The sequence below is a fragment of the Thalassophryne amazonica genome, chromosome 21 (assembly GCF_902500255.1).
Source record: "Thalassophryne amazonica chromosome 21, fThaAma1.1, whole genome shotgun sequence".
NCBI classification, from domain to species: domain Eukaryota; kingdom Metazoa; phylum Chordata; class Actinopteri; order Batrachoidiformes; family Batrachoididae; genus Thalassophryne; species Thalassophryne amazonica.
Window position 1 is genome coordinate 20,473,439 of NC_047123.1, and position 24,314 is coordinate 20,497,752.

Genomic DNA, 24,314 nt, shown 5'->3' on the forward strand with positions numbered 1-24,314 from the left:
GTACTGTAACTATTAGGAGACTGAAAGTTAGCAGAACTTAATTTAGCAGAAGCTAATTGGTCTGCTGATGGTTTGTAAAGTTAGCTGAGAAGCTAACCGGCTAACAAAAAAGTTAGCTTTGCTAATTAGCAGTTAGTGGATTACCGAAACTGTACCCGCCACTGGGTACACTTTGGGGACTCTAAATGAAATAGGCATAAAAAATACGACTGCGCAATCAGGCACATTGTATAACATGTTTAATTGATGCCGTTGACTTTGCGAGAAGATGAAACTAAAACATTTGCAATTTTTTCACATCTATTGTAATACTATTACACAGTTGTAAATTTGTCTACAGAGCTAATTGTCTGCATTCTTTCAGAACAATTCCAAGAATATCTTCAAAACCAGCTGTAGTGTTTCATTTGGCTTCAGTCTGCCAGATTTTCTCACTGGTGAAAGTGACAAGGAAGTTCTACCTCAAGCCTTGTGTCATTCACTCTTATGCACTGTTGAGCATCAGGTGAATCTTGATGGAAAAAAGTAGAAACATTCATGTTGAACCTCTCAACCACATGAAGGAGCTTATCCAAAATGTTGGTAAATGCATTGTTTAGATGGTCCACATTCAAGGCTGCAATCTCGTGAACAAATTCATGAATTTCAGTTATGAGGATACGATAGATGCCGTTGACATCCACAAATGCATTGTTGATGAAATCATTGTCGATAGAATCAACAAACTCTTGTACGTGGTCAACCACAGCATTCAGTGAGTCACCTGTGTGTTCAAGTATTGTGTCAAGTGTGTCCATGTCTTTCAGAAAGTCAATAGGAATATCAGCAATATGCTTGAAAATATTTAGGACTACTTCAAATAATTCCACGTTGTTCATCATCTGACCAAAATGGTTGCTGTAGATCTCGATGTTGTTGAAGATAATATGAAAGATCTTTATTAGTGTATTGGCGACACTATCGGTTAGCCTCCTTTCGATCTCGGGAAGAGTGGCCACCTCATCAGGCCCACACAGCATAAAGTGGGCTTCCTGCAAGAAATTTACAGTAGCATCCAGGATGACCTGGATAGTCTTTTGCCGCTCAACGATGATGCTCCTGTAGAATACTGACAGCTGACTCAGCTGAAGAGCATGGTTGCCTGCGGTGTTGTAGGCCTCATCAAGGCGTGTAACAACACATCTCTTCAACCCATCAATGATCCAAGTGATCTGGTACTTGTCAGCAATGTTGTGAAGGCAGCGGTGACAGAAGGGATTTTGTTTTTAACTTCAGCAAGCATTACCCTCGGTGCATCCATGTTGTAGACAATCTGCAGGTGAACCTTATCGGTGTCCACAGAAGACGACCTGATGTCCAAGATATCAACATCAACATCTGGAGAAGACTGTTGAAAAGGACATAAAAGAAGATTCTTTTATCTATATTTCAATTTGTTTTTAATTTTCTATGACTTCCATAAAGGCAATGATACTGACAGCATAACGACTATAGAATCTTGCACTTGTGTGAGATGGAACTCCGCCATTGAGCTGAAAGCCGAGTACACCAGAGGATGGGTTGGCTATAGAGGCACTGATTTCATCTTTTTGAGCAGCATAGCTGAGCTTTATATCAGTGAAAATTGGACTGGTGATGTCCATGTTCATCACATGATGAGAGACACTACAGAAGGAAGAATACCAAAGCAGAAACCATTAACTTTAACTAGTAATGACTTCATGACTTTCTTTGCTAACAAAATTTTAACTATTAGAGAAAAAATTACTCAGAACCATCCCAAAGACGTATCGTTATCTTTGGCTGCTTTCAGTGATGTCGGTATTTGGTTAGACTCTTTCTCTCCGATTGTTCTGTCTGAGTTATTTTCATTAGTTACTTCATCCAAACCATCAACATGTTTATTAGACCCCATTCCTACCAGGCTGCTCAAGGAAGCCCTACCATTATTTAATGCTTCGATCTTAAATATGATCAATCTATCTTTGTTAGTTGGCTATGTACCACAGGCTTTTAAGGTGGCAGTAATTAAACCATTACTTAAAAAGCCATCACTTGACCCAGCTATCTTAGCTAATTATAGGCCAATCTCCAACCTTCCTTTTCTCTCAAAAATTCTTGAAAGGGTAGTTGTAAAACAGCTAACTGATCATCTGCAGAGGAATGGTCTATTTGAAGAGTTTCAGTCAGGTTTTAGAATTCATCATAGTACAGAAACAGCATTAGTGAAGGTTACAAATGATCTTCTTATGGCCTCGGACAGTGGACTCATCTCTGTGCTTGTTCTGTTAGACCTCAGTGCTGCTTTTGATACTGTTGACCATAACATTTTATTACAGAGATTAGAGCATGCCATAGGTATTAAAGGCACTGCGCTGCGGTGGTTTGAATCATATTTGTCTAATAGATTACAGTTTGTTCATGTAAATGGGGAATCTTCTTCACAGACTAAAGTTAATTATGGAGTTCCACAAGGTTCTGTGCTAGGACCAATTTTATTCACTTTATACATGCTTCCCTTAGGCAGTATTATTAGACAGTATTGCTTAAATTTTCATTGTTACGCAGATGATACCCAGCTTTATCTATCCATGAAGCCAGAGGACACACACCAATTAGCTAAACTGCAGGATTGTCTTACAGACATAAAGACATGGATGACCTCTAATTTCCTGCTTTTAAACTCAGATAAAACTGAAGTTATTGTACTTGGCCCCACAAATCTTAGAAACATGGTGTCTAACCAGATCCTTACTGTGGGTGGCATTACCCTGACCTCTAGTAATACTGTGAGAAATCTTGGAGTCATTTTTGATCAGGATATGTCATTCAAAGCGCATATTAAACAAATATGTAGGACTGCTTTTTTGCATTTACGCAATATCTCTAAAATCAGAAAGGTCTTGTCTCAGAGTGATGCTGAAAAACTAATTCATGCATTTATTTCCTCTAGGCTGGACTATTGTAATTCATTATTATCAGGTTGTCCTAAAAGTTCCCTAAAAAGCCTTCAGTTAATTCAAAATGCTGCAGCTAGAGTACTGACGGGGACTAGAAGGAGAGAGCATATCTCACCCATATTGGCCTCTCTTCATTGGCTTCCTGTTAATTCTAGAATAGAATTTAAAATTCTTCTTCTTACTTATAAGGTTTTGAATAATCAGGTCCCATCTTATCTTAGGGACCTCGTAGTACCATATCACCCCAATAGAGCGCTTCGCTCTCAGACTGCAGGCTTACTTGTAGTTCCTAGGGTTTGTAAGAGTAGAATGGGAGGCAGAGCCTTCAGCTTTCAGGCTCCTCTCCTGTGGAACCAGCTCCCAATTCAGATCAGGGAGACAGACACCCTCTCTACTTTTAAGATTAGGCTTAAAACTTTCCTTTTTGCTAAAGCTTATAGTTAGGGCTGGATCAGGTGACCCTGAACCATCCCTTAGTTATGCTGCTATAGACGTAGACTGCTGGGGGGTTCCCATGATGCACTGTTTCTTTCTCTTTTTGCTCTGTATGCACCACTCTGCATTTAATCATTAGTGATCGATCTCTGCTCCCCTCCACAGCATGTCTTTTTCCTGGTTCTCTCCCTCAGCCCCAACCAGTCCCAGCAGAAGACTGCCCCTCCCTGAGCCTGGTTCTGCTGGAGGTTTCTTCCTGTTGGGGGGGAGTTTTTCCTTCCCACTGTGGCCGGGTGCTTGCTCACAGGGGGTCGTTTTGACCGTTGGGGTTTTACATAATTATTGTATGGCCTTGCCTTGCAGTATGAAGCGCCTTGGGGTGACTGTTTGTTGTGATTTGGCGCTATATTAAAAAAAAAATTGATTGATTGATTGATTGATTCGCAAGAAATAATTACATGCTATTTTTCAGCTAAGCAATTCAACAAGTTTTTGCAAGAGTATGAGATAAGTGTAACATAATGTAAAGAATCACAGTTGAACACCTCTTTTCCAATTATTTGCATCTAATGCAGAAGGCAAATGGTTTTGTATATTGGGAATAGATACGCAACCAATCCAAAAATCTCACTGAAGGGGGCATCTTGCAGTCGGATTGTGTGCTGTAACACAATAACCGAGAGGCATCACCATAAAAAACTTACAGTACACCTTACATAGAGCTCATCGTACCTTCATTACCATTTTTCTTATACCTCCTTTTTGCATTTAACAGAGTATTAAGGTCTGCTACTCAGGCTTACGTCAGTTTGAGGAGCTTAGTTGGGTTTCTTGGAGCAGGGATGGTCAGCTTGATGTTGTTACGTCTCATGGAGATCTTGGCACTGAGTCCGCTCTCATGGAAAATGTTCGTGTGCATTTCTAATCCAGATTTCACGTATTCAGGTATGTGGGAGCCAATCTGCATTACAAACTCAATACCTAGGGAAGGCATGAAGGTGCCTTCGGTCTGAAATATTAAAGAAAATCAAAGTGTGCAGATTCTTTGAGAAAATAAAAATCACATTTTCCTTTAAGGTCCATTTATATGAAAAATAATTTAAAAGGTAATTACCATGTTACGAGCCAGCTTAAGTCCACCCTTGATACCCGGGGTGATCCTACCAGATAGGGCGATCCTCAGAGGCATGCCGGTGACAGTGGGCAGGAAGAATTCATTGTCCATGAAGATGTAGTGTGCAAACATTGTGTTGTCAGTTTTAGTCATCAATCCCCTGATAAACTGCCCAAAAAATAAAATAACACAATGTCAAATTGAAACTACACATAGTACTAATTAAAATTCAGTCTAACTTGGTTGCAACTATGCTCACACTGAAAAAAGAGAATAGTTGAACCAACTTAAAAAAAAAACCATTACAGTTGCTAAAAGCTGAATGAATTAAGTTGTTTGAACTTAAGTTTGTAAGTTGGAGTTGATCTAACTTGCTAACTTAAGTTCAAACAACTTAATTAATTCAGCTTTTATCAATTGTAATGCTTTTTTAAGTTGGTTCTTTTGATAGTGCAGTACCTCCACCAAGGAACTGACATTTTCATTGTCACTTGATTAACAGCAGGAAATTTCAAACAAGTTTTTGTGGACTTAAATGAAGTTTTGTGGAAAGGTGAGCCTTAGGGAAGGGACGATGTTATTAGATTTTGATACTGATCTGGATTAAGAGAACAGATCTGGTTGCTCAGTGGGATAGCAACTGGCCTTCTGATATCAAGACCTGGGTTCAATTCCTGGTCACACTACCCACCTGTGTCCTTGGACAAGGCATTTCGTCTGTATTGTCCCAGTCCACCCAGTTGTAAATAGGTGGAGGCCTTGGCTAGGGAAGTAGCTTGTAATGGATTGGTGCCAGTCCAGGGGTGCTTGGAGACTCTTATCTACTTTACGCTACAATACCCACATGTAAGCACTGGCACAATGGGACTCTGGGTCTATATAGGGCCTATATAACCCTTTTGTTATCGAGTTATGAATTTAAACAGCACAATACTTTTCTGACTAAACATGGCAACACAAGCAACTTATGTGCTAGTGTGACTACACACCCTGGATGAACTATAGTCATTCATTCACTTGTATGACATCACATACTGTGTTATGTGATGTCTTCATTTTGATACGGACTCTGGAACAATGTTCAGAAACATGGGTATGCAAAGCTTTCAAATTGTTCTAGAACAATGTTTCAAGTTTGCCATTAATAATTTGCAATACTGGTGAAAATTTTGATATCATCCCCAGCCGCACATTCTATCCTTTCTTGATTGAGATTTTAGTTTCCTGCTTTGTCGTATTTTACATTGTGTGTTTTCCCAAGTAGTGCCCAGTGTTTGTTAGGTGTCAAACAAACTACATGTCAGTTCAATCACAGCCGTTCATAATTTAAAAGGACAGATAAATGTATTTTGGTGCTTGGCAGTGATATCCACTAACTGAGTGTTGTTGAGATAAAAAGTACAGCGAACGTAGTTAAACTTACTTCGGGGGAAAACATATTTAACATGCTGTCACTCATCATGGCAGCAGAGTATGGCATCTCCTCCATGTTGATGGTCCTCAGATATTCCAACTCATTTCCCAAGAGTTTCAGATAAACCTTTGCCTCTGGAGATTGGGGTGGTCTTCAGTTCACTCATTAGTTTGTTAAAGTTCTGCCTGATCTCACTCATCAGGTTCTTGGTAACCTGCATGTTAACATGTATTACTAACACCTTCTTTTATATTTTTAGCCACAATTATCATTCAGAATACCTGTTTTTTCATTGCGTATTTCTTCAAAGCAGGGAATGTGTTCTGCAGGATCTCACTGACTCTGACAGGCAGGTTGTCCGAGATGAAGAACATTGACTTCAGGGCAGTGTTAGGGAAGAATCCATTTGGCCCAAACAGGGCGTCAATAGTCGGCTCAATTCCATTGCCATCCATACCAATCTGAAAAGGCGGCTCATTTTAATAGTTTCCAACAAAGATTTGTATATTGAAGTTAAGTAGCTCATCATTTTACCTCCATCATGTCAGTGTCATAGCCAAATGCCCTGAGGGTCATTTCAAGCATAGCTTCTTTGGGTAGGTAGTCTGTACTCTCAAAGATCATGTTGCCTTCCAGGGATCCAATCTTGTAGTGGTGAGAGAACATGGTGGTGTCCATGATGGGTCCGATCTCATTAGCCTGGAGAAGCTCAAGAACATTTTGCCTCAGGCTGGTGGAAAGAGAAATAAATGGAATAAATCAAGACAGATGCTCAACATGGTTCTTATTAGGTAAAATCACAAGTATAAAACTGATATGACTTGACGTACATTTTGGTGTCAGGATCATTTGAAGTCAAAATATTGTTGATGTGCGACATGACAAAGCATTTGGCTTGCTGGTCCTCCTCTCTGGACAAAGCATCAGCCACCTGAGCTAGTTTCTTGGGGTGGGGATCCTTCATAAGTACCAGATATGCAGCAATACGCATTTGCAGGGGTCTTGTACTGTCCAACAACACCTGCAGAAGAACCTCCCGGCCCTGTATACAACAAATAACTTTGATCAAAATGGTGATGACAATAGAACAATAGTTCCACTAAGCTGTCACACCACTGAAATGACTGGACTTACTTCCTCCGTGACAGGAGTCAGCCTGTATACCTGGATTGCAGCCTGCTGCATGGCCCGAGAAGCATCAGGGTGGTTCACACATTTTAACACTATCGCTCTAAGTGCAGGACTGACAGCTAACAAGGCTGGAGCCATGTTTCCAATAGCCTAAGAAGAAGAAAAAATAAATCCTACACTGAAAACAGAACCAACTTATTTGAATTGTGTCAACTGGTAACAGCTGAATAAATTAAGTTCTTTGAAATTAAGATAATATGTTAGATTAACACATGTGTTACTCTAATGTGTTAAATTCTTTGAAATTAAGTGAATAAATCAGATTAACATATGTGTCAGTCTAACTTATTAACTTAAATTCAAAGAACTTAATTCATTCAGGTGTTACCAATTGACACAATTGAAATAAGTTGGTTCAAGTATTTTCATTTTTTCAGAGTACAGTGGCGCTGTGTTGATCCCCAGATATTATAGCATATAGTGGATAAGAGACAACAACTCCCCACGGATGGGGTGCCAGTCCTTCACAGGTTACTTCCCCAGCAAAGATCGGTACACTGTAAACCCAAACAAGTTAGCAGAACTCAAAAATACTGATATTGTTGAGTTCATAAAATTTAAATCAATTGTTCCCATAACTTAAAAGTTTTCATTATATGCTACTTTTACCTCATGATTACAATTAAATTAAAGTGTTCTTAAGTAAAAGTAAGTCCCTTCAGCTGCTCCCTTGCTTTTCACTCAGGGTCCTTTATGGGCTATTCCACAAGGCACCATTCAACCATGATCCAGAAAGAGGAAAAATGGGATGTAAGGGCTTAATCCAGCTTGCCTCCTAACAGATTGCCTTATAAAGTGCAGACCTGGCAACCTGTCCGACAACAAACAAAAAAGGAGCTACGCCCTCAGTTAGACATGATCAAAAACCTAAACAAAGGTTGCCTCTGCTTCAAATTTTTACCCCAATGGAGAACGATCAAATAAGTTTCAAGCCATAGTCACCGTGAATATCCTGTTTAAAGATCTTTGAACATGACTGAAGCTGCACATACCCCAAAATTATCTCGTACTATTAGTGATTTTTAGAATCGGGATGAAATTTTTGAACAGTTCATAAACTGGATCCTGATTTCAAATCTGGTACTGATGATGGCCGTAACTAATATGTATACCGAGTTTGTTCAAAATTGACAAAGTGACTATTACGCTTCAAAATGTGCCCCTACTTACACTATTTGGGATTAAATGGGAAGGATTGGCACTCTGTGGAACTGCCCCATAAAGGACACAATATTCATATTGGTGTTAATCCAAGTGTTACAGTAGCTTCCAACATTATGTCTTTTTTTTGCCAGCTGATTCAAACTAACCCTATTCAGGCAGATTCATTTCCTCACTAGAAACCTCTCCATGGCTTTCACATATGTCTGTTCAGTACCAATGTGTTGGTGTCACTCTGACTGGCAAATTTCATGATATACATACAAAATGTCCATGAATATTCATCTGGATATGCACAACGCCTTTGCGCTAATTTTATGTGTCTGCAAGATAGCATCAAGAAATTGGACACACCTCAAATGGATTGGTGTGCAGTATTTTAGACTTTTAGACTTAGATCCTTGAGCAAGGGCTCAAAACCTTCAGTGCCTTATGACCAGGGGTGGGCACAGTTAGTCTAAAAGTTATGTTTGATAACCACTAATCCGATAACTCAAAAGATAATTACATTAATGTTAAACAGATTAATTAAAACATTTAGTTGACTCTACTGCTAGCTTTATTACTGGTATATTAATTTACCTTTGGCATAGTTTTGTTGGCTCAAAAATCCAGAAAAATAGACCTAAAGAGATAAGATAAATTTTAATATTTACTTTGGTTTGACTTTCTGCTCCTAAATCAAGGTGATGCTTTTTGTCTTCACGTGTTGTCGATTTGACTTATTGGATTAGTGTGTATAAGCTTCAACAGAGACAAACGTATGATTTTTAGGGTTTACAAGCATTTTTCACCATTAAACTTTATCCAAAAACGTGTTAGCTGCCTTAAAGTTTGCTGAACTAAATTTAGTGGAAGCAAATTTGTCCACTAATGATTTTAAAGATGGCTAAAAAGTAAATCTGCTAATGAAAATGTTAGCTTTGCTAATTAGCAGTTAGCTGATTAGCGGAACTGAGCCTCTGCTTTTGACCTGGTAAAAGTTGGAATGAAGTTTGTCACAAAAGTACGTCAGCGCTAGAATGTGTTAAACAGGCATTTGAAAGCTTTGACTTTTATTCAACAAACAAATAAACTAAGATTTAAAAAGCCAGACATAATAGCTAGAAATTCCCCCCAAAAATGTTAAGTTTCTGTGTTTGAGTGGAAGAATAATGTGCAAAGACAAAGTTAATGTGATTGCTAGAGGTGGGCGATACCGGGAATTTTGGTATTGATCCGATACCAAGTAAATACAGGCCCAGTATCGCCGATATTGATACCGATACTTTTTCATATTTAAGCTTCATAGATCCAAAGGTTCCAAAAGACCTAGGATAGATTTTTTTGTTTAAAAAAATATCACTCCACACAACTTAAAACAAAATCTCCTGAGGTAGAGGGCTGACTCAAGGAGAGCACTGAGTGGGCGGGCCAGGCTGATCCTACCTGTATGGCTGTTGGCTGGCGCCGCTGAGCCACGTGACAGCGCAACAACAAAAGACCAGAGGGTGGAGGGTGCGCTGCTCTGTGTTGTTGTGACACAGCGCAGCGCTGCTCTTACAGAGAGTAGACTTTGATGAATCTGCGTGTGCAGCCGTCAGTGCGTGCGGGAGAGAAAAAAAGCTTGAGTATCGATATTTTGACACGAGGATCATTCAGTATCAATACCAGCATTGGCATCGATATTATCGATATTAGGATCGATCCGCCAACGTCTAGTGATCACTTGATTTTTCAGCATTCACACTAAATCACCACCCATTAATTTATGAACGTAAATAGGGGGTCTTACTGTGTTCAAAAACCAGATCTTTGTGGGCAGAAACCTTCAGCAGAGTCAGTTCTTGCTTTCCAACAGTGGTGATTCCATATTCTCCCCTGTGGGAAGATAACAATATTAACAGTAGAGCATATGCACTGCCACTTTTGAACATGGTACAGTATAAGGTTTGACTTACTTGTGAGAAAAGGGAATGAGAATGTGGTTTTCAACGCACAACCCAGAAGTCATATGCTTTTTCTCGTTGTCAAATTTATAGTTGCAGGTTTGAGAGCTTCTGACCAGCTGGGAAAGAGGGTTGTGCTGGAAATAAATCATCAATAAATACAAATTACATAAAAAAAATGATGTTTATTGGTTTGTTTTGGTTTCCTTTCACATTACTAGTTTGTGTAGTACATTTTGCACAAACCAAATGTCAACCAAACATAAACGTTCATTCATTCAAACAAATTTAGAATTTTGAACCATGTGGGTAAAAACTGTGACGAGATACCATGACGCACTGCCATTTGAGAGTCAAACAACACTGTTCTGATACATATGCTACTGTTAATACAAGCGAAGTGCCCCGCAAGCGGTGCAGCCTTGCTTATGGTACAGGGAATCCCAAACAGGAAGTGCCAAATTTTGAGTGCACAGTGAAACGGAAAATCTCAAATGTTTAACAATTCCTGGATCGACACTTCCTGGATTGACAATAGAGGGGGTCTCATGGGATCTCGCGGGAATTCAGTGGCAAGTTGACACTGAAACTAAAAGCGCCAAATTTTGAGCCCACATTGAAACAGGAAATGTCAAATGTTGAACGCTTCCTGGAGATACAGCAGAGAATATTTACCTGTATTTCAATTTGTTGTTTTTGCACTGCTTTGTTTATCCTCTGTAAAGTTTTTGCGTAACTTTTTGTTTGTCCAAATTAAAAAAATTAAAAAAATAAAAACAGAAAGAGGAGATCTAACATGAATAGAAAAGAAACAGGAAATGCTAAATGTTGAGTCGACATTGAATTCGGAAATGCTAAAGTGGGAGACAACGCAGACGTTGACAGCACGAGGTCAGTCAGTGATTATTTAGTGTGTAAATTGCATGAAGATTTTGGCCATGCTAATGCTGCCCAGAAGCATTTACAGAAAATAAAGACAAGGACCTAAATGAGATGTTGAGGACTTTTCAGGCATGTGAGATGCAAATAAAGAAAAATGCTTAAAAATGGCAGGGGTTAAGAGGGCAAAGCCCCCTCCCAGAAGCTGAAGGTTTTTAGCCATGCTAATGCTCCCCAGAAGCATTTACTGAAAACAAAGTCTGAAGGACCTAAATGACATGGTGAGATGCTGAAGAACTTCGCTCGTTCATTTCTGCAACATATACATAATATCATGGAAGTGAAGAAATGCAGTGCACCACCAATTGTGACTGAAAGTGCCAAAAAGCAACATAAAATGGAAATAGAAAGACAGCGCTGGATACAGCTAATAAACACAAGGCACAAGTGTTGGAAAGGACTCTGGACAAAGTCCAGATATATTTCACACAAAGGTTTTGCGGGATATGTGCTGGACAGGTAAGACAACACTCACACAGGTCTACCTTTAAATTAGCTATGTTTTTTTCCCCTCCCAAACAGACTAATGCTCAATATTTTTCTGAAAATGTTACATTCCCAGAACATTCAGTAAAATATGTGCTCACACATTTGGTGCAACCTCCATTGTGCATGTGGTACACTGTGACTATTTGCAAAATGTACTGCAGTGGTTCAACACACTGAAAGTGTTGGGAAAGTGTAAGTACACGGACCCACAACAGGGGGCGCAAATGAACGGACAATGGAATAGGTCAAATAACAACACTTTACTGTTGCGAACGTGCACAACAAATACAACAGATTACGACAATGGACAAAATTCAATTCACAAAGGTGTCGTGTGGGCAGGCTCGAAGATAGGAGACGCCTCTCCAAAGTAGAACCGGAACCACACGGTTTCCTCCACCACAGGACCCCGGGAATACTGGAGCCGCCAAGTCCCGAACTCCCAGGTGGCCACTGCCTCCGCGTGTCGGACCTGGTACTGCTGGCGAGGAACAAAGAACAGTTAAATGAGGGCGCGTTTGCACCCAGCAATCCGCACGGCAGGAAAACTACCTCCACCTCTCGTTGGAAAAGGAGTCTGTTATACAACGCACAAAGTCACAAAAGATTACTGTCACACAGTGAGCTGAGAATATTACCTTCTGGGTAGAACGATATCTCGGCAAAGAGGTGGAGACGTCGTCCTGCTGATATACTCCTGCCGATCAGATGATTGGTAACAGCTGTTGCAGGTGATGCGTGACAGCTGTCACCCTGGCTGCTCCTGTGAGGCGGCTGCGCCCTCTGGTGCCTGGAGCCCGCACTCCAGACAGGGCGCCCTCTGGTGGTGGGCCAGCAGTACCTCCTCTTCTGGCGGCCCACACAACAGGACCCCCCCCCTCAACGGGCGCCTCCTGGCGCCCGACCAGGCTTGTCCGGGTGGCGGCGGTAGAAATCGGCCAGGAGGGCTGGGTCCAGGATGAAGCTCTTCTTCACCCAGGAGCGTTCTTCAGGTCCGTACCCCTCCCAGTCCACCAAATACTGGAAGCCCCGGCCCATCCTACGGACATCCAAAAGCCGGCGTACAGTCCAAGCCGGCTCGCCATCGATGATCCGGGCAGGAGGCGGTGCCGGGCCCGGAGTACAGAGGGGTGAGGTGTGATGTGGTTTAATCCGGGACACGTGAAATACAGGATGGATCCGCAGTGAGGCCGGCAGCTGAAGCCTCACTGCGGCTGGACTGATGACCTTCTGGATCTTGAAGGGGCCGATGTAACGGTCCTGTAACTTGGGGGAGTCCACTTTGAGGGGGATGTCTCTGGTGGATAACCACACCTCCTGCCCTGGCCGATACGCAGGGGCCGGGGTCCGCCGACGGTCTGCATGGGCCTTTGACCTCATCCGGGCCCTCAGCAAGGCAGAACGGGCGGCACGCCACACCCGACGGCACTTCCGTAGGTGGGCCTGGACCGAGGGCACACCGACCTCTCCCTCAACCACTGGAAACAAAGGAGGTTGGTACCCCAGACATACCTCGAAAGGGGAGAGGCCGGTGGCTGACGACACCTGGCTGTTATGGGCATACTCGATCCAGGCCAGATGGGTACTCCAGGCCGCCGGGTGCACGGCTGTCACGCAACGCAGGGCCTGCTCCATCTCCTGATTGGCCCGTTCTGCTTGCCCGTTGGTCTGGGGATGATACCCGGATGAGAGACTCACCGTGGCCCCCAGTTCCCGGCAGAAGCTCCTCCAGACGTGCGAGGAGAACTGGGGACTGCGATCGGAGACGATGTCTGTTGGGATCCCATGCAGCCAGACGACGTGGTGAACCAGGAGGTTCGCTGTCTCCTGGGCCGTCGGGAGCTTCGGGAGGGCCACGAAGTGGGCCGCCTTGGAGAATCGGTCCACTATCGTGAGGATGGTGGTGTTGCCCTGGGACGGCGGGAGGCCCGTGACAAAATCCAGGCCGATGTGGGACCAGGGGCGATGGGGCACGGGCAGCGGCTGGAGCAGACCCGAAGCCCTGCGATGGTCAGCCTTGCCCCTGGCGCAGGTGGTGCAGGCCTGGATATAATCCCGGACGTCGGCCTCTAGGGACGCCCACCAGAAGCGCTGCCGGACAACTGCCACGGTTCTTCGCACCCCTGGATGACAGGAGAGCTTAGAGCCGTGACAGAAGTCCAGGACTGCAGCCCTAGCTTCTGGTGGGACGTAAAGTCTGTTCTTCGGCCCAGTTCCGGGGTCCGGGCTTCGTGCCAGGGCCTCCCGGACGGTTCTCTCTAAGTCCCAGGTGAGGGTGGCCACGATAGTGGACTCCAGGATGATGGGTTCCGGTGGATCCGACAACTCCGTTTTGACTTCATCTTCATGTACCCGGGACAAGGCATCCGATCTCTGGTTCTTGGTCCCGGGACGGTAGGTGATCCGGAAGTCAAAACGGCCGAAGAACAGTGACCAGCGGGCTTGCCTGGGATTCAGCCACTTGGCGGTCCTGATATACTCCAGGTTCCGGTGGTCAGTGAAAACCGTGAATGGCACGGACGTTCCCTCCAACAGATGTCTCCACTCTTCAAGAGCCTCTTTCACCGCAAGGAGTTCTCTATTGCCGACGTCATAATTCCGTTCGGCCGGGGTCAACCTGCGAGAAAAATAGGCACACGGGTGAAGGACCTTATCGGTCTTCCCGCTCTGGGAAAGCACAGCTCCTATCCCTGAGTCCGAGGCGTCCACTTCAACCACTAACTGGCGACTAGGATCGGGCTGCACCAGAACGGGTGCAGACGAGAAGCGCCGTTTCAACTCCTTGAACGCGGCATCGCAACGATCCGACCAGGTGAAGGGGACTTTTGGTGAGGTCAGGGCTGTCAGGGGGCTAACTACCTGACTGTAGCCCTTAATGAACCTCCTGTAGAAATTAGCAAAGCCGAGGAACTGTTGCAGCTTCCTACGGCTAGTGGGTTGGGGTCAGTCTCTCACCGCCGCAACCTTGGCCGGATCAGGAGCGACGGAGTTGGGGGAGATGATAAACCCCAGGAAGGACAAAGATGTGCGGTGGAACTCACACTTCTCGCCCTTCACAAACAGCCGGTTCTCCAACAACCGCTGCAGGACCTGACGTACATGCCGGACATGAGTCTCAGGATCCGGAGAAAAGATGAGTATATCGTCTAGATATACGAAGACGAATCGGTGCAGGAAATCCCGCAAGACATCATTAACCAAAGCTTGGAACGTCGCGGGGGTGTTTGTGAGGCCGAACGGCATGACCAGGTACTCAAAGTGACCTAAGGGGGTGTTAAATGCCGTCTTCCACTCGTCTCCCTTCCGGATCCGAACCAGGTGATACGCATTTCTAAGATCCAATTTAGTGAATATTCTGGCTCCATGCAGGGGCGTGAACACTGAATCCAACAGGGGCAACGGGTATCGATTGCGAACCGTGATTTCGTTCAGTCCCCTGTAATCAATGCATGGACGAAGTCCACCGTCTTTTTTACCCACAAAAAAGAAACCTGCACCCATCGGGGAGGTGGAATTCCGGATCAACCCGGCGGCTAAAGAGTCCCGGATGTAGGTCTCCATTGATTCGCGCTCAGGTCGGGAGAGGTTGTACAGCCTGCTGGACGGGAACTCACCGACTGGAACCAAATCAATGGCACAATCGTACGGACGGTGGGGGGGAAGGGTGAGCGCCAGATCCTTACTGAACACATCTACAAGGTCGTGGTACTCCACCGGCACCGTCCCTAGATTGGGCGGGACTCTGACCTCCTCCTTAGCCTGGGAACCGGGAGGAACCGAGGAACCTAAACATACCCGATGGCAGGTCTCGCTCCACTGAACCACTACCCCGGACGGCCAATCGATCCGGGGATTGTGTTTCAACATCCAGGGGAACCCTAAAATCACACAGGAGGTAGCAGGTGTCACAAAAAACTCGATCTCCTCCCGGTGATTTCCTGACACCACCAGAGTTACAGGTGGTGTCTTATGCGTGATTGGAGGGAGTAGGGAGCCATCTAGTGCCCGCACCTGCACAGGCGAGGTAAGCGCCACCAGAGGGAACCCTATCTCCCTGGCCCATCTGCTGTCTAACAGATTCCCTTCAGAGCCCGTGTCCACCAGTGCTGGGGCCTTCAGGGTTAAATCCTCATAAAGGATTGTAACCGGGAGTCGTGTGGCAATGTGGGTGTGTCCCACGTGAATGTCTCGGCCCACCCCTAGCCCAGTTTCTAGGGGCGGGCGTTGGCGTTTTAACCGCTCGGGGCAGTCTCTTACCTGATGCTCTATCGAGACACAAACAAAACACGCTCCGCGGGCCAGCCTCCTCTGTCTATCTGGTGCCCTAAATGTGGCCCTGCTCGTGTCCATAGCTTCGTCAGCAGGGGGAGCTGTAACCACATGGAGCGCAGGGGCCGTGGAGCATGGGGAGGGCAGAACGCGGTCGGAACCGGAAGGGAGAGGGACAGCGCGTGCCCGGCCATGCCCTTCGTCTCGTTCCCGACGGCGTTCTTCTAACCGATTGTCTAATCGTATGACGAGATCAATAAGCCCATCTAAATCCCGTGGTTCATCCTTAGCCACCAGGTGCTCCTTTAGAACCAACGACAGTCCGTTTACAAAGGCGGCGCGGAGGGCAGTGCTATTCCAGCCGGACCTCGCAGCCGCAATGCGGAAGTCGACTGCATAGGCAGCTGCGCTTCGGCGCCCCTGTCTCATTGACAGCAGCACGGCTGAAGCGGTCTCTCCTCTATTTGGGTGATCGAACACTGTTCTGAACTCCCTCACAAACCCATCATATGTCTGAAGGAGCCATGAATTCTGCTCCCAGAGCGCTGTAGCCCAAGTGCGTGCCTCACCGCGAAGCAGGTTTATCACATAAGCTATCTTGCTAGAATCAGTCGCGTACATGACAGGACGTTGTGCGAAGACGAGCGAACACTGCATAAGGAAGTCCGCGCACGTCTCCACACAACCTCCGTACGGCTCTGGAGGGCTTATGTATGCTTCCGGGGAAGGTGGGAGGGGTCGTTGAACGACCAGTGGAACGTCACTGTTACGCACAGGGTCGACAGGAGGGAGAGCCACAGCAGCGCCCTGAGGGCGCACCTCCACCTGCGCGGCGAGAGCCTCCACCCTGCGGTTAAGGAGGACGTTCTGCTCGGTCATTAAATCCAACCGAGCCGTGAAAATGGTGAGGATCCGCTGCAACTCACCGATCATTCCTCCTGCGGGCGCCTGTGCGCCCTGTTCTTCCATTGGCCGTTCAACAGCCGGTTGACGCCCCTCGGGAGCCATGACGTTGGCCGAGATATCCTGTTGGGAAAGTGTAAGTACACGGACCCACAACAGGGGGCGCAAATGAACGGATAATGGAATAGGTCAAATAACAACACTTTACTGTTGCGAACGTGCACAACAAATACAACAGATTACGACAATGGACAAAATTCAATTCACAAAGGTGTCGTGTGGGCAGGCTCGAAGATAGGAGACGCCTCTCCAAAGTAGAACCGGAACCACACGGTTTCCTCCGCCACAGGACCCCGGGAATACTGGAGCCGCCAAGTCCCGAACTCCCAGGTGGCCACTGCCTCCGCGTGTCGGACCTGGTACTGCTGGCGAGGAACAAAGAACAGTTAAATGAGGGCGCGTTTGCACCCAGCAATCCGCACGGCAGGAAAACTACCTCCACCTCTCGTTGGAAAAGGAGTCTGTTATACAACGCACAAAGTCACAAAAGATTACTGTCACACAGTGAGCTGAGAATATTACCTTCCGGGTAGAACGATATCTCGGCAAAGAGGTGGAGACATCGTCCTGCTGATATACTCCTGCCGATCAGATGATTGGTAACAGCTGTTGCAGGTGATGCGTGACAGCTGTCACCCTGGCTGCTCCTGTGAGGCGGCTGCGCCCTCTGGTGCCTGGAGCCCGCACTCCAGACAGGGCGCCCTCTGGTGGTGGGCCAGCAGTACCTCCTCTTCTGGCGGCCCACACAACAGAAAGGTCAAATTTGTTGAAGTTGGACTGTGCACGGGCTGATCTTTGTGCACACAGCAATAGAGGAGGGCTGCAGTATCGCTCACAATGAAGAAGAAGCCAATGCTAATAGCATATGTGCCTGCATTTCCAGAATTGCACAACAAATGTCTTTCCGAAGATTAAATTCAAACAAAAATCTGGATGACGAAACATTACCTTCCAGATGCACCTGCCCTGATTGCTATAAAAAAGTCTGAAATCCTGAATGAGTGGAGCAAATGTGCGCAAACTAATGACATTCTTAATGCTAGCAGTCATTACCCATGGAGGCAATGTAGAAAAAATGTAGAGGTCATAAAGATCGACTGTCCGTGGACCAATACACAGTGCAGAAAACAAACTCGCAATAATGTGAACACACCAAAGATTTTGCTACGTCCTCAAGGTGTTTTTCTTTTTAGCATTGATGACTAAACCAGAAAACAGGTTGCTTCCGAGTAAACTTGTAGATTTTTAGATGACATACCATGCCAGAAATAAGTGCCAGAGGACTGGTGTGAGCTCATCTGGGTAGAAATTGGTCACATTTGGACAGATCTCTGGTCAGAGTGATGTCAGTTGCAATGTCTTCTCTTGCATTGATAGTGTAAAGGGTCTTGCAGATACCGTGGATAGTAGGCTAAATGGATGAGAAGGGGAAATAAATTAACAATTAACAGGTTTTGTAACTCAAAAATCACTTTGGCGATGGTACTAATAAGTCTAAATAAGATTTGGCACTTTTTTTGACCATTTCTTGGCAGATTCACGTACCAGGTTCTTGTTCTGCTCTTCGTCCAACAGTGGAACAGCTGTGGCAGAGACTATACCCCTCTTGAAGTTCAGGATTGTTGTTGTTTCACCATCCTCAGGGTAAAGTTTTACATTGTTCACACCCTCAACCTCAACCTTTAGAGGATATCTAAAGGAAAACACAAGACATTACTGTGGTTATCAATGGAAATCTTAGATTTCTATGGTAATGTTCTTATAACAAGTCCATCTTGAGGCAATTTTGGGGGTGTAGAATATAGCACCTCTCCATTTCAGCAGCAAATTGATCAGAGCTTGATGCAGATCTGAAGGTAGGGTTGCCTCCCTCGTCTGTGCCGACCGCTTCGCTCAGCCTACACCCCGTAGTTCGGACAATGAATCTACAAGTCTGGGGTACTTCAATTTCAACCTATGGAAGAAGGTAAGTATTTTTGCCTCATTGCTGACAGATTTTATAATGAAACATAGACAATAGACTAGCTCACAAGAAGTGACTTCATGGGGATGTGATGGTCTAGTGGTTAAGCGTTGGGTTTGAGATCAAAAGATCGTCGGTTCAAACGCCAGCCTGACCAGAAAATCGGTAAGGGCCTTTGGGCAAGGTCCTTAATCCCCTAGTTGCTCCCGGTGTGTAGTGAGCACCTTGCATGGCAGCACCCTGACATCGGTGTGTGAGTGTGTTTGTGTGTATGGGTGAATGTGAGGCATAATTGTAAAGCACTTTGAGTGTCTAATACAGATGGAAAAGTGCTATATAAATGCAGTCCATTTACCATGCAAGCTGCTTTGGGTCCATTTTTTCAGATGTGATCCTCCATTGATGGCGTTCAGAGATTCAGCTTCATATTTGTATTTATACTTATGCAGTGCCTTGTACCTTTTGGCCACTAGAAGAAAACCAAAATCAAATCAATAATAACACAACAGTTATGATTTACATTTACATTTACATCTTTGATACTTTATTGGTAAAAAATTGCCTGAAGGAAGTCAGTGTATTTTTTATGATATATCGGTTTATGGGTGATTCTTTAACTACGGGCACTATTGGCCTTGTAAATGTAATTTCCACCACACCATTGCCTTGCAATATAAAGCGCCTTGGGGCAACTGTTTGTTGTGATTTGGCGCTATATACATATATATATATACATGTGCTCTGATGTCACTGTTTATCTCCATAGAAACTACCCAAACAATCTTTCATACAAACTGTTTAAAGGGACATTACAGTGTTGTGGTGGAAATTACGGCAATAGTGTGGGACAACTACATTTTGTTTAAAAAAAATCACAACAGTTGTATGACATTGAATACCCCAATTATGTTTTGATTATTTTACTGATATTTTATTCAGAGATATTTTAAAACATTAGAAAAAACATTTTTTTACCATTCATTTTTATCATTGAAGATCAAAAGTCTGGGTGTGGGACAAGCACAAAACGGCAATATTTGCATATAATGATGCTGAAAAAAGGTGAAAAAGTCATCATAGACTACTAGAACAAATTTCTTAACACACTTTCATTGTAAAGATAACTATAAAAGTGTGAAATTTCCCCTTTTTTCTGTTTTTCATACAATATGATCAAAGGACATAAGTGCCCATAGTCTAAGAATCACCCTTATATACCAAAATTTAATGTAATAATTTCATTATATTGAATACCATATAACAAACGTCATGATACCGACTCAGCTCGCACAGCCTTTGGAAAATGGAATACAAATATCTGCCACATTTTACACATCCTTTGAAACAAAGATACAGCAAAGTTAAATATATACTGTATTGTATAAATCATAAACTGCATTAATAACTGCAATATCTAATTTTAAGGTCCATGATTTCAGTTAATCCAGAAGTCAACTATTGATGCCTTATTGATATCCACGTTTACTTTGTAGCAACTTTTATGAAAACCGGGTTTCTCTAAAATGAGGCAGTTGTCAAAGGTTACTATTTTACAGTTGTGTCATATGAGAAAAACCTAGTTTCCTGTCATATGATGCAGTCATCAAACATAAGTTGACCACACAAACGTTTGATTACTAACAATGGTTTAACATGAGTTTTTTTAAGTGAACTTATCTGACTCAGTGTTGGAATAAATTATTTACTTAATTACGCGAACACGATCAATGCAATTTGTAACTTATGCAAACATGTTGTGTCATCTCCATTTTGGCCATCTGTTGATATAAAAAGTATTTAATGAACCTAATGCACAGGAAATTGTCTGGTACACAGTAAGATTTACACATTTTTATGCCACAACTAGAGAAGGATCACATTTCACATTTAAGGCACATGATTTACATTAAAATTCATAGTTTTATACAGATATATAATGAAGTGCTCGCACATATTTGGAAATAAATCTCAAAAAATAAAATGTGTGATCATTTTCACCTTAAAAATAGAAATTTACTTTTGCTCATAGTTTTCAGTGTTATACCATAATTTACAAAAATAAAAAATAATAAAAAAATAATCTTGTATGTAAATGTTTTTCAAACATTTTATAATTAAGGTAAGTAAGTCCTTATAGGCCCACTTGGCTGGTGTAGAGCAGGTGAGAATCCAGGGTTACTTCCCAGGCAAGGCAGGTACCCATTTTACAGCTGGGTGTACTGAGACAATGCAGATTAAGTGCCTTGTTCAATGACACACACAGGTAGCATGAGCGGGATTCGAACCTCTTTTTGTTAAACCGGATTGTACTTGCTCTTGGGGTAATATAATAAGTACTCCACTTTTTCCACATTTTGTTATGCTACAGCCTTATTCCAAAATGGAGTAAATTCATTCTTCCCTCAACATTCTACTCACAACACCCCATAACGACAACATGAAAAAAGTGTTTTTGGCGGGGGTTATTGTAAGTTATTAAATTCACACCCTTTGCTCAATATTTTGTTGATGCACCTTTGACAGCAATTACAGCCTCACGTCTTCTTGAATATGATGCCACAAGCTTGGTGCACGTATGTATCTTTGGGCAGTTTTGCCCATTCCTCTTTGCAGCACCTCTCAAGTTCCTTCAGGCTGGATGAAATGTTGTGGTCTAGTTACAAATTATAACTATTCTAACATTGATTCAAATATATCTGTATAAATGTTAATGTTTTGCTTTGTCCAAATGAATGACATTTTGATAAATTAAATTAACAAGTTGGTGACAATATAACTTGTTAATTCAATTCGAGTCATTCTAATTCAATTGAATGCTACCAATTGAAGCACGTTATTAGGCTGGTTTAATAATTGTTTTTGTTTTGGTTTGGTTTTTTCAGTGTACAAGAGAACAGAAAAATAATAATTATGAGCTTAAACTACAGATTTGCAGATTTAACTGGCAGAAATTTAAATTTGAGACATATGGCCGCCTGCTGGAGGGTGTTTTTGATTTGGCCAGATGTGAAGTGGATCTGCATGAGAGGAAAAGTTCTGAGCCGGAAATTTAAAAATGAGGGGGAAAGTATCTTTCCAGAAATTATGCAGTCAGAGCCATAAACAGTTTGGCACTGATACAACTTTTAGTTTTTTTGTCTCTGTACATCATCACAATGGAGTGGAAATGAAACACAATCAACAAGGTGTATGGCAAAGATGAAACACAGAGAAAACAGCAGGTGAAGAAGAAATGTAACAGGATGTAGTCAGCTGATGGTTAGACCTCCGTAGGTTGTGTTACCACCAGAAAGAACAGCTAGTAATCTCACTGCTGTTGTCATGAGTAGTTATACACTCCATGACTGACATCACAACACACAGAAAAACTGTCTTTTCCACATTAGGCAAGTTGTAGAAGCTTTTACCAAATCATCAATACCCCACAGAAAGGTCTACTTTTGTGCTCAGCGCAAGTGTGAACACTGGCTGGCCGTGCTTTTAGCTGTATAACGATATAGAGAGGGCTATATATAAATATAGAAAGATAGATATAGACAGACATAGAGATATAAAGATATGTAGATATAGAGATAACAATATATAGATTGAGATTGAGATATAGATAGATACAGAGAGAGATAGAAACATAGAAATAGTGAAATAGAGATAGAGAGCTAGATATGGAGATAGGAATAGAGATATAAATTTGGAGATAGATATAGAGATAGAGTGATAGAGATAGGGATATAGAGAGACAGAGAGATACAGATATAGAGATGGAGGGAAAGCTTCAACATTTAGTGTCCTCAGTTCCCAAATGCTTATTGAGTGTTGTTAGAAGGAAAGGTGATGTAACACAGTGGTAAACATCCCACTGTCCCAGCTTTTTTTTTTTTAAAACGTGTTGCAGGCATCCATTTCAAAATGAGCAAATATTTGCACAAAAACAATAAAGTTTATCAATTTGAACATTAAATATCTTGTCTTTGTGGTGTATTCAGTTGAATATAGGTTGAAGAGGATTTGCAAATCATTGTATTCTGTTTTTATTTGCATTGTACACAACATCCCAACTTCATTGGAATTTGGGTTGCAGAGAGATAGATAGAGATATAGCTAGAGACATAGAGACATAGAGCTATGGCAGCACCCTGACATCGGGGTGAATGTGAGGCATAATTGTAAAGCGCTTTGAGCGTCTGATGCAGATGGAAAAGCGCTATATAAATGCAGTCCATTTACCATTTATTTACCATTTAGCTTTACACAGAGAGTGGTAGAAATAGAGATAGCAATAGAGAGATATAGAGATTGATATAGAGAGATAGGTGTGTTCTTCAGGAACATCTGTATCAAATACGGATCAGAAGTGCCCCCCCACCCAGACTAGGAAAGTGGCTCAAGCAGATTTCAGGTACAATATCTGATGTCTCTGTCCAGAAGCATGTAGTCCAACATTGAGTTGGATGGTACAGGACCTTCAGACTCCCAGGCCTCGGGTCGAGGATCCGAGCTTGAGGAAGGCACTTACACACATACCAGCTCTTAACAGTATGGATTATTTTCACCTGTAGTTACCCAAACTATTACTTTGTTTAGTTGCGCAAACACTGGCTGAAAGTTCAGACAGAGGGAAGTCATGCACAGGTTATGATTGTGTCATAAATGATCAAAGTCATAATTTGCTCCTGTATTATCAGGAACTGATAGATAGCACTTTAGTTCAAAGCTAATAAAAACCTTCATTGAGGTTTATCAGATATACAGCTGACAGAATGCAGGTTCTATATTGTAGGGAAATTTTAAGATGACCACAAAATTTATGTATGCAAGCAAGAAGAAATTTACAATTACAATTTCGGATTTTATTGACATTGAACTTCCTTAATTTTTGATGATATATCATTACAAAGCATATTACATTACAAAGTTTGTCGCTTTCAAATTTTAAGTAAAATACATAAACCAACATGCTGTGTAATTGATTTAAAAGGACAGTCTCCACTGGTGTGGTACCTATATATATACTCAACAAAAATATAAACGCAACACTTTTGGTTTTGCTCCCATTTTGTATGAGATGAACTCAAAGATCTACAACTTTTTCCACATACACAATATCACCATTTCCCTCAAATATTGTTCACAAACCAGTCGAAATCTGTGATAGTGAGCACTTCTCCTTTGCTGAGATAATCCATCCCACCTCACAGGTGTGTCATACCAAGATGCTGATTAGACACAATGATTAGTGCACAGGTGTGCCTTAGACTGCCCACAATAAAAGGCCACTCTGAAAGGTGCAGTTTTGTTTTATTGGGGGGGGATACCAGTCAGTATCGGGTGTGACCACCATTTGCCTCATGCAGTGCAACACATCTCCTTCACATCATCCGTGAAGAGAACACCTCTCCAACGTGCCAAACGCCAGTGAATGTGAGCATTTGCCCACTCAAGTCGGTTACGACGATGAACGGGAGTCAGGTCGAGACCCCGATGAGGACGA

General features: G+C 43.1%; 2 protein-coding genes across 2 annotated transcripts in view; both read right to left on the minus strand.

The window, feature by feature from the left end:
• Nucleotides 1-223: 223 nt before the first annotated feature.
• LOC117503580 lies at nt 224-4,122 on the minus strand. Its single transcript, XM_034162838.1, is given in 4 exon segments — nt 224-1,190; nt 1,193-1,387; nt 1,479-1,665; nt 4,112-4,122. Coding segments are annotated over 4 exon segments (1,152 nt in total). The 3' UTR covers nt 224-431.
• A 72-nt stretch (nt 4,123-4,194) lies between these two features.
• LOC117503581 (apolipoprotein B-100-like) overlaps nt 4,195-24,314 on the minus strand; it is a 30,894-nt gene continuing 10,774 nt past the window's right edge. The window contains 14 exon segments of the mRNA XM_034162839.1: nt 4,195-4,404; nt 4,510-4,677; nt 5,933-6,067; nt 6,069-6,137; nt 6,205-6,384; nt 6,458-6,653; nt 6,754-6,965; nt 7,058-7,204; nt 8,858-8,877; nt 10,050-10,135; nt 10,216-10,340; nt 18,122-18,274; nt 18,409-18,556; nt 18,672-18,817. Coding sequence (XP_034018730.1) covers nt 4,195-4,404; nt 4,510-4,677; nt 5,933-6,067; nt 6,069-6,137; nt 6,205-6,384; nt 6,458-6,653; nt 6,754-6,965; nt 7,058-7,204; nt 8,858-8,877; nt 10,050-10,135; nt 10,216-10,340; nt 18,122-18,274; nt 18,409-18,556; nt 18,672-18,817 — 1,995 coding nt within the window.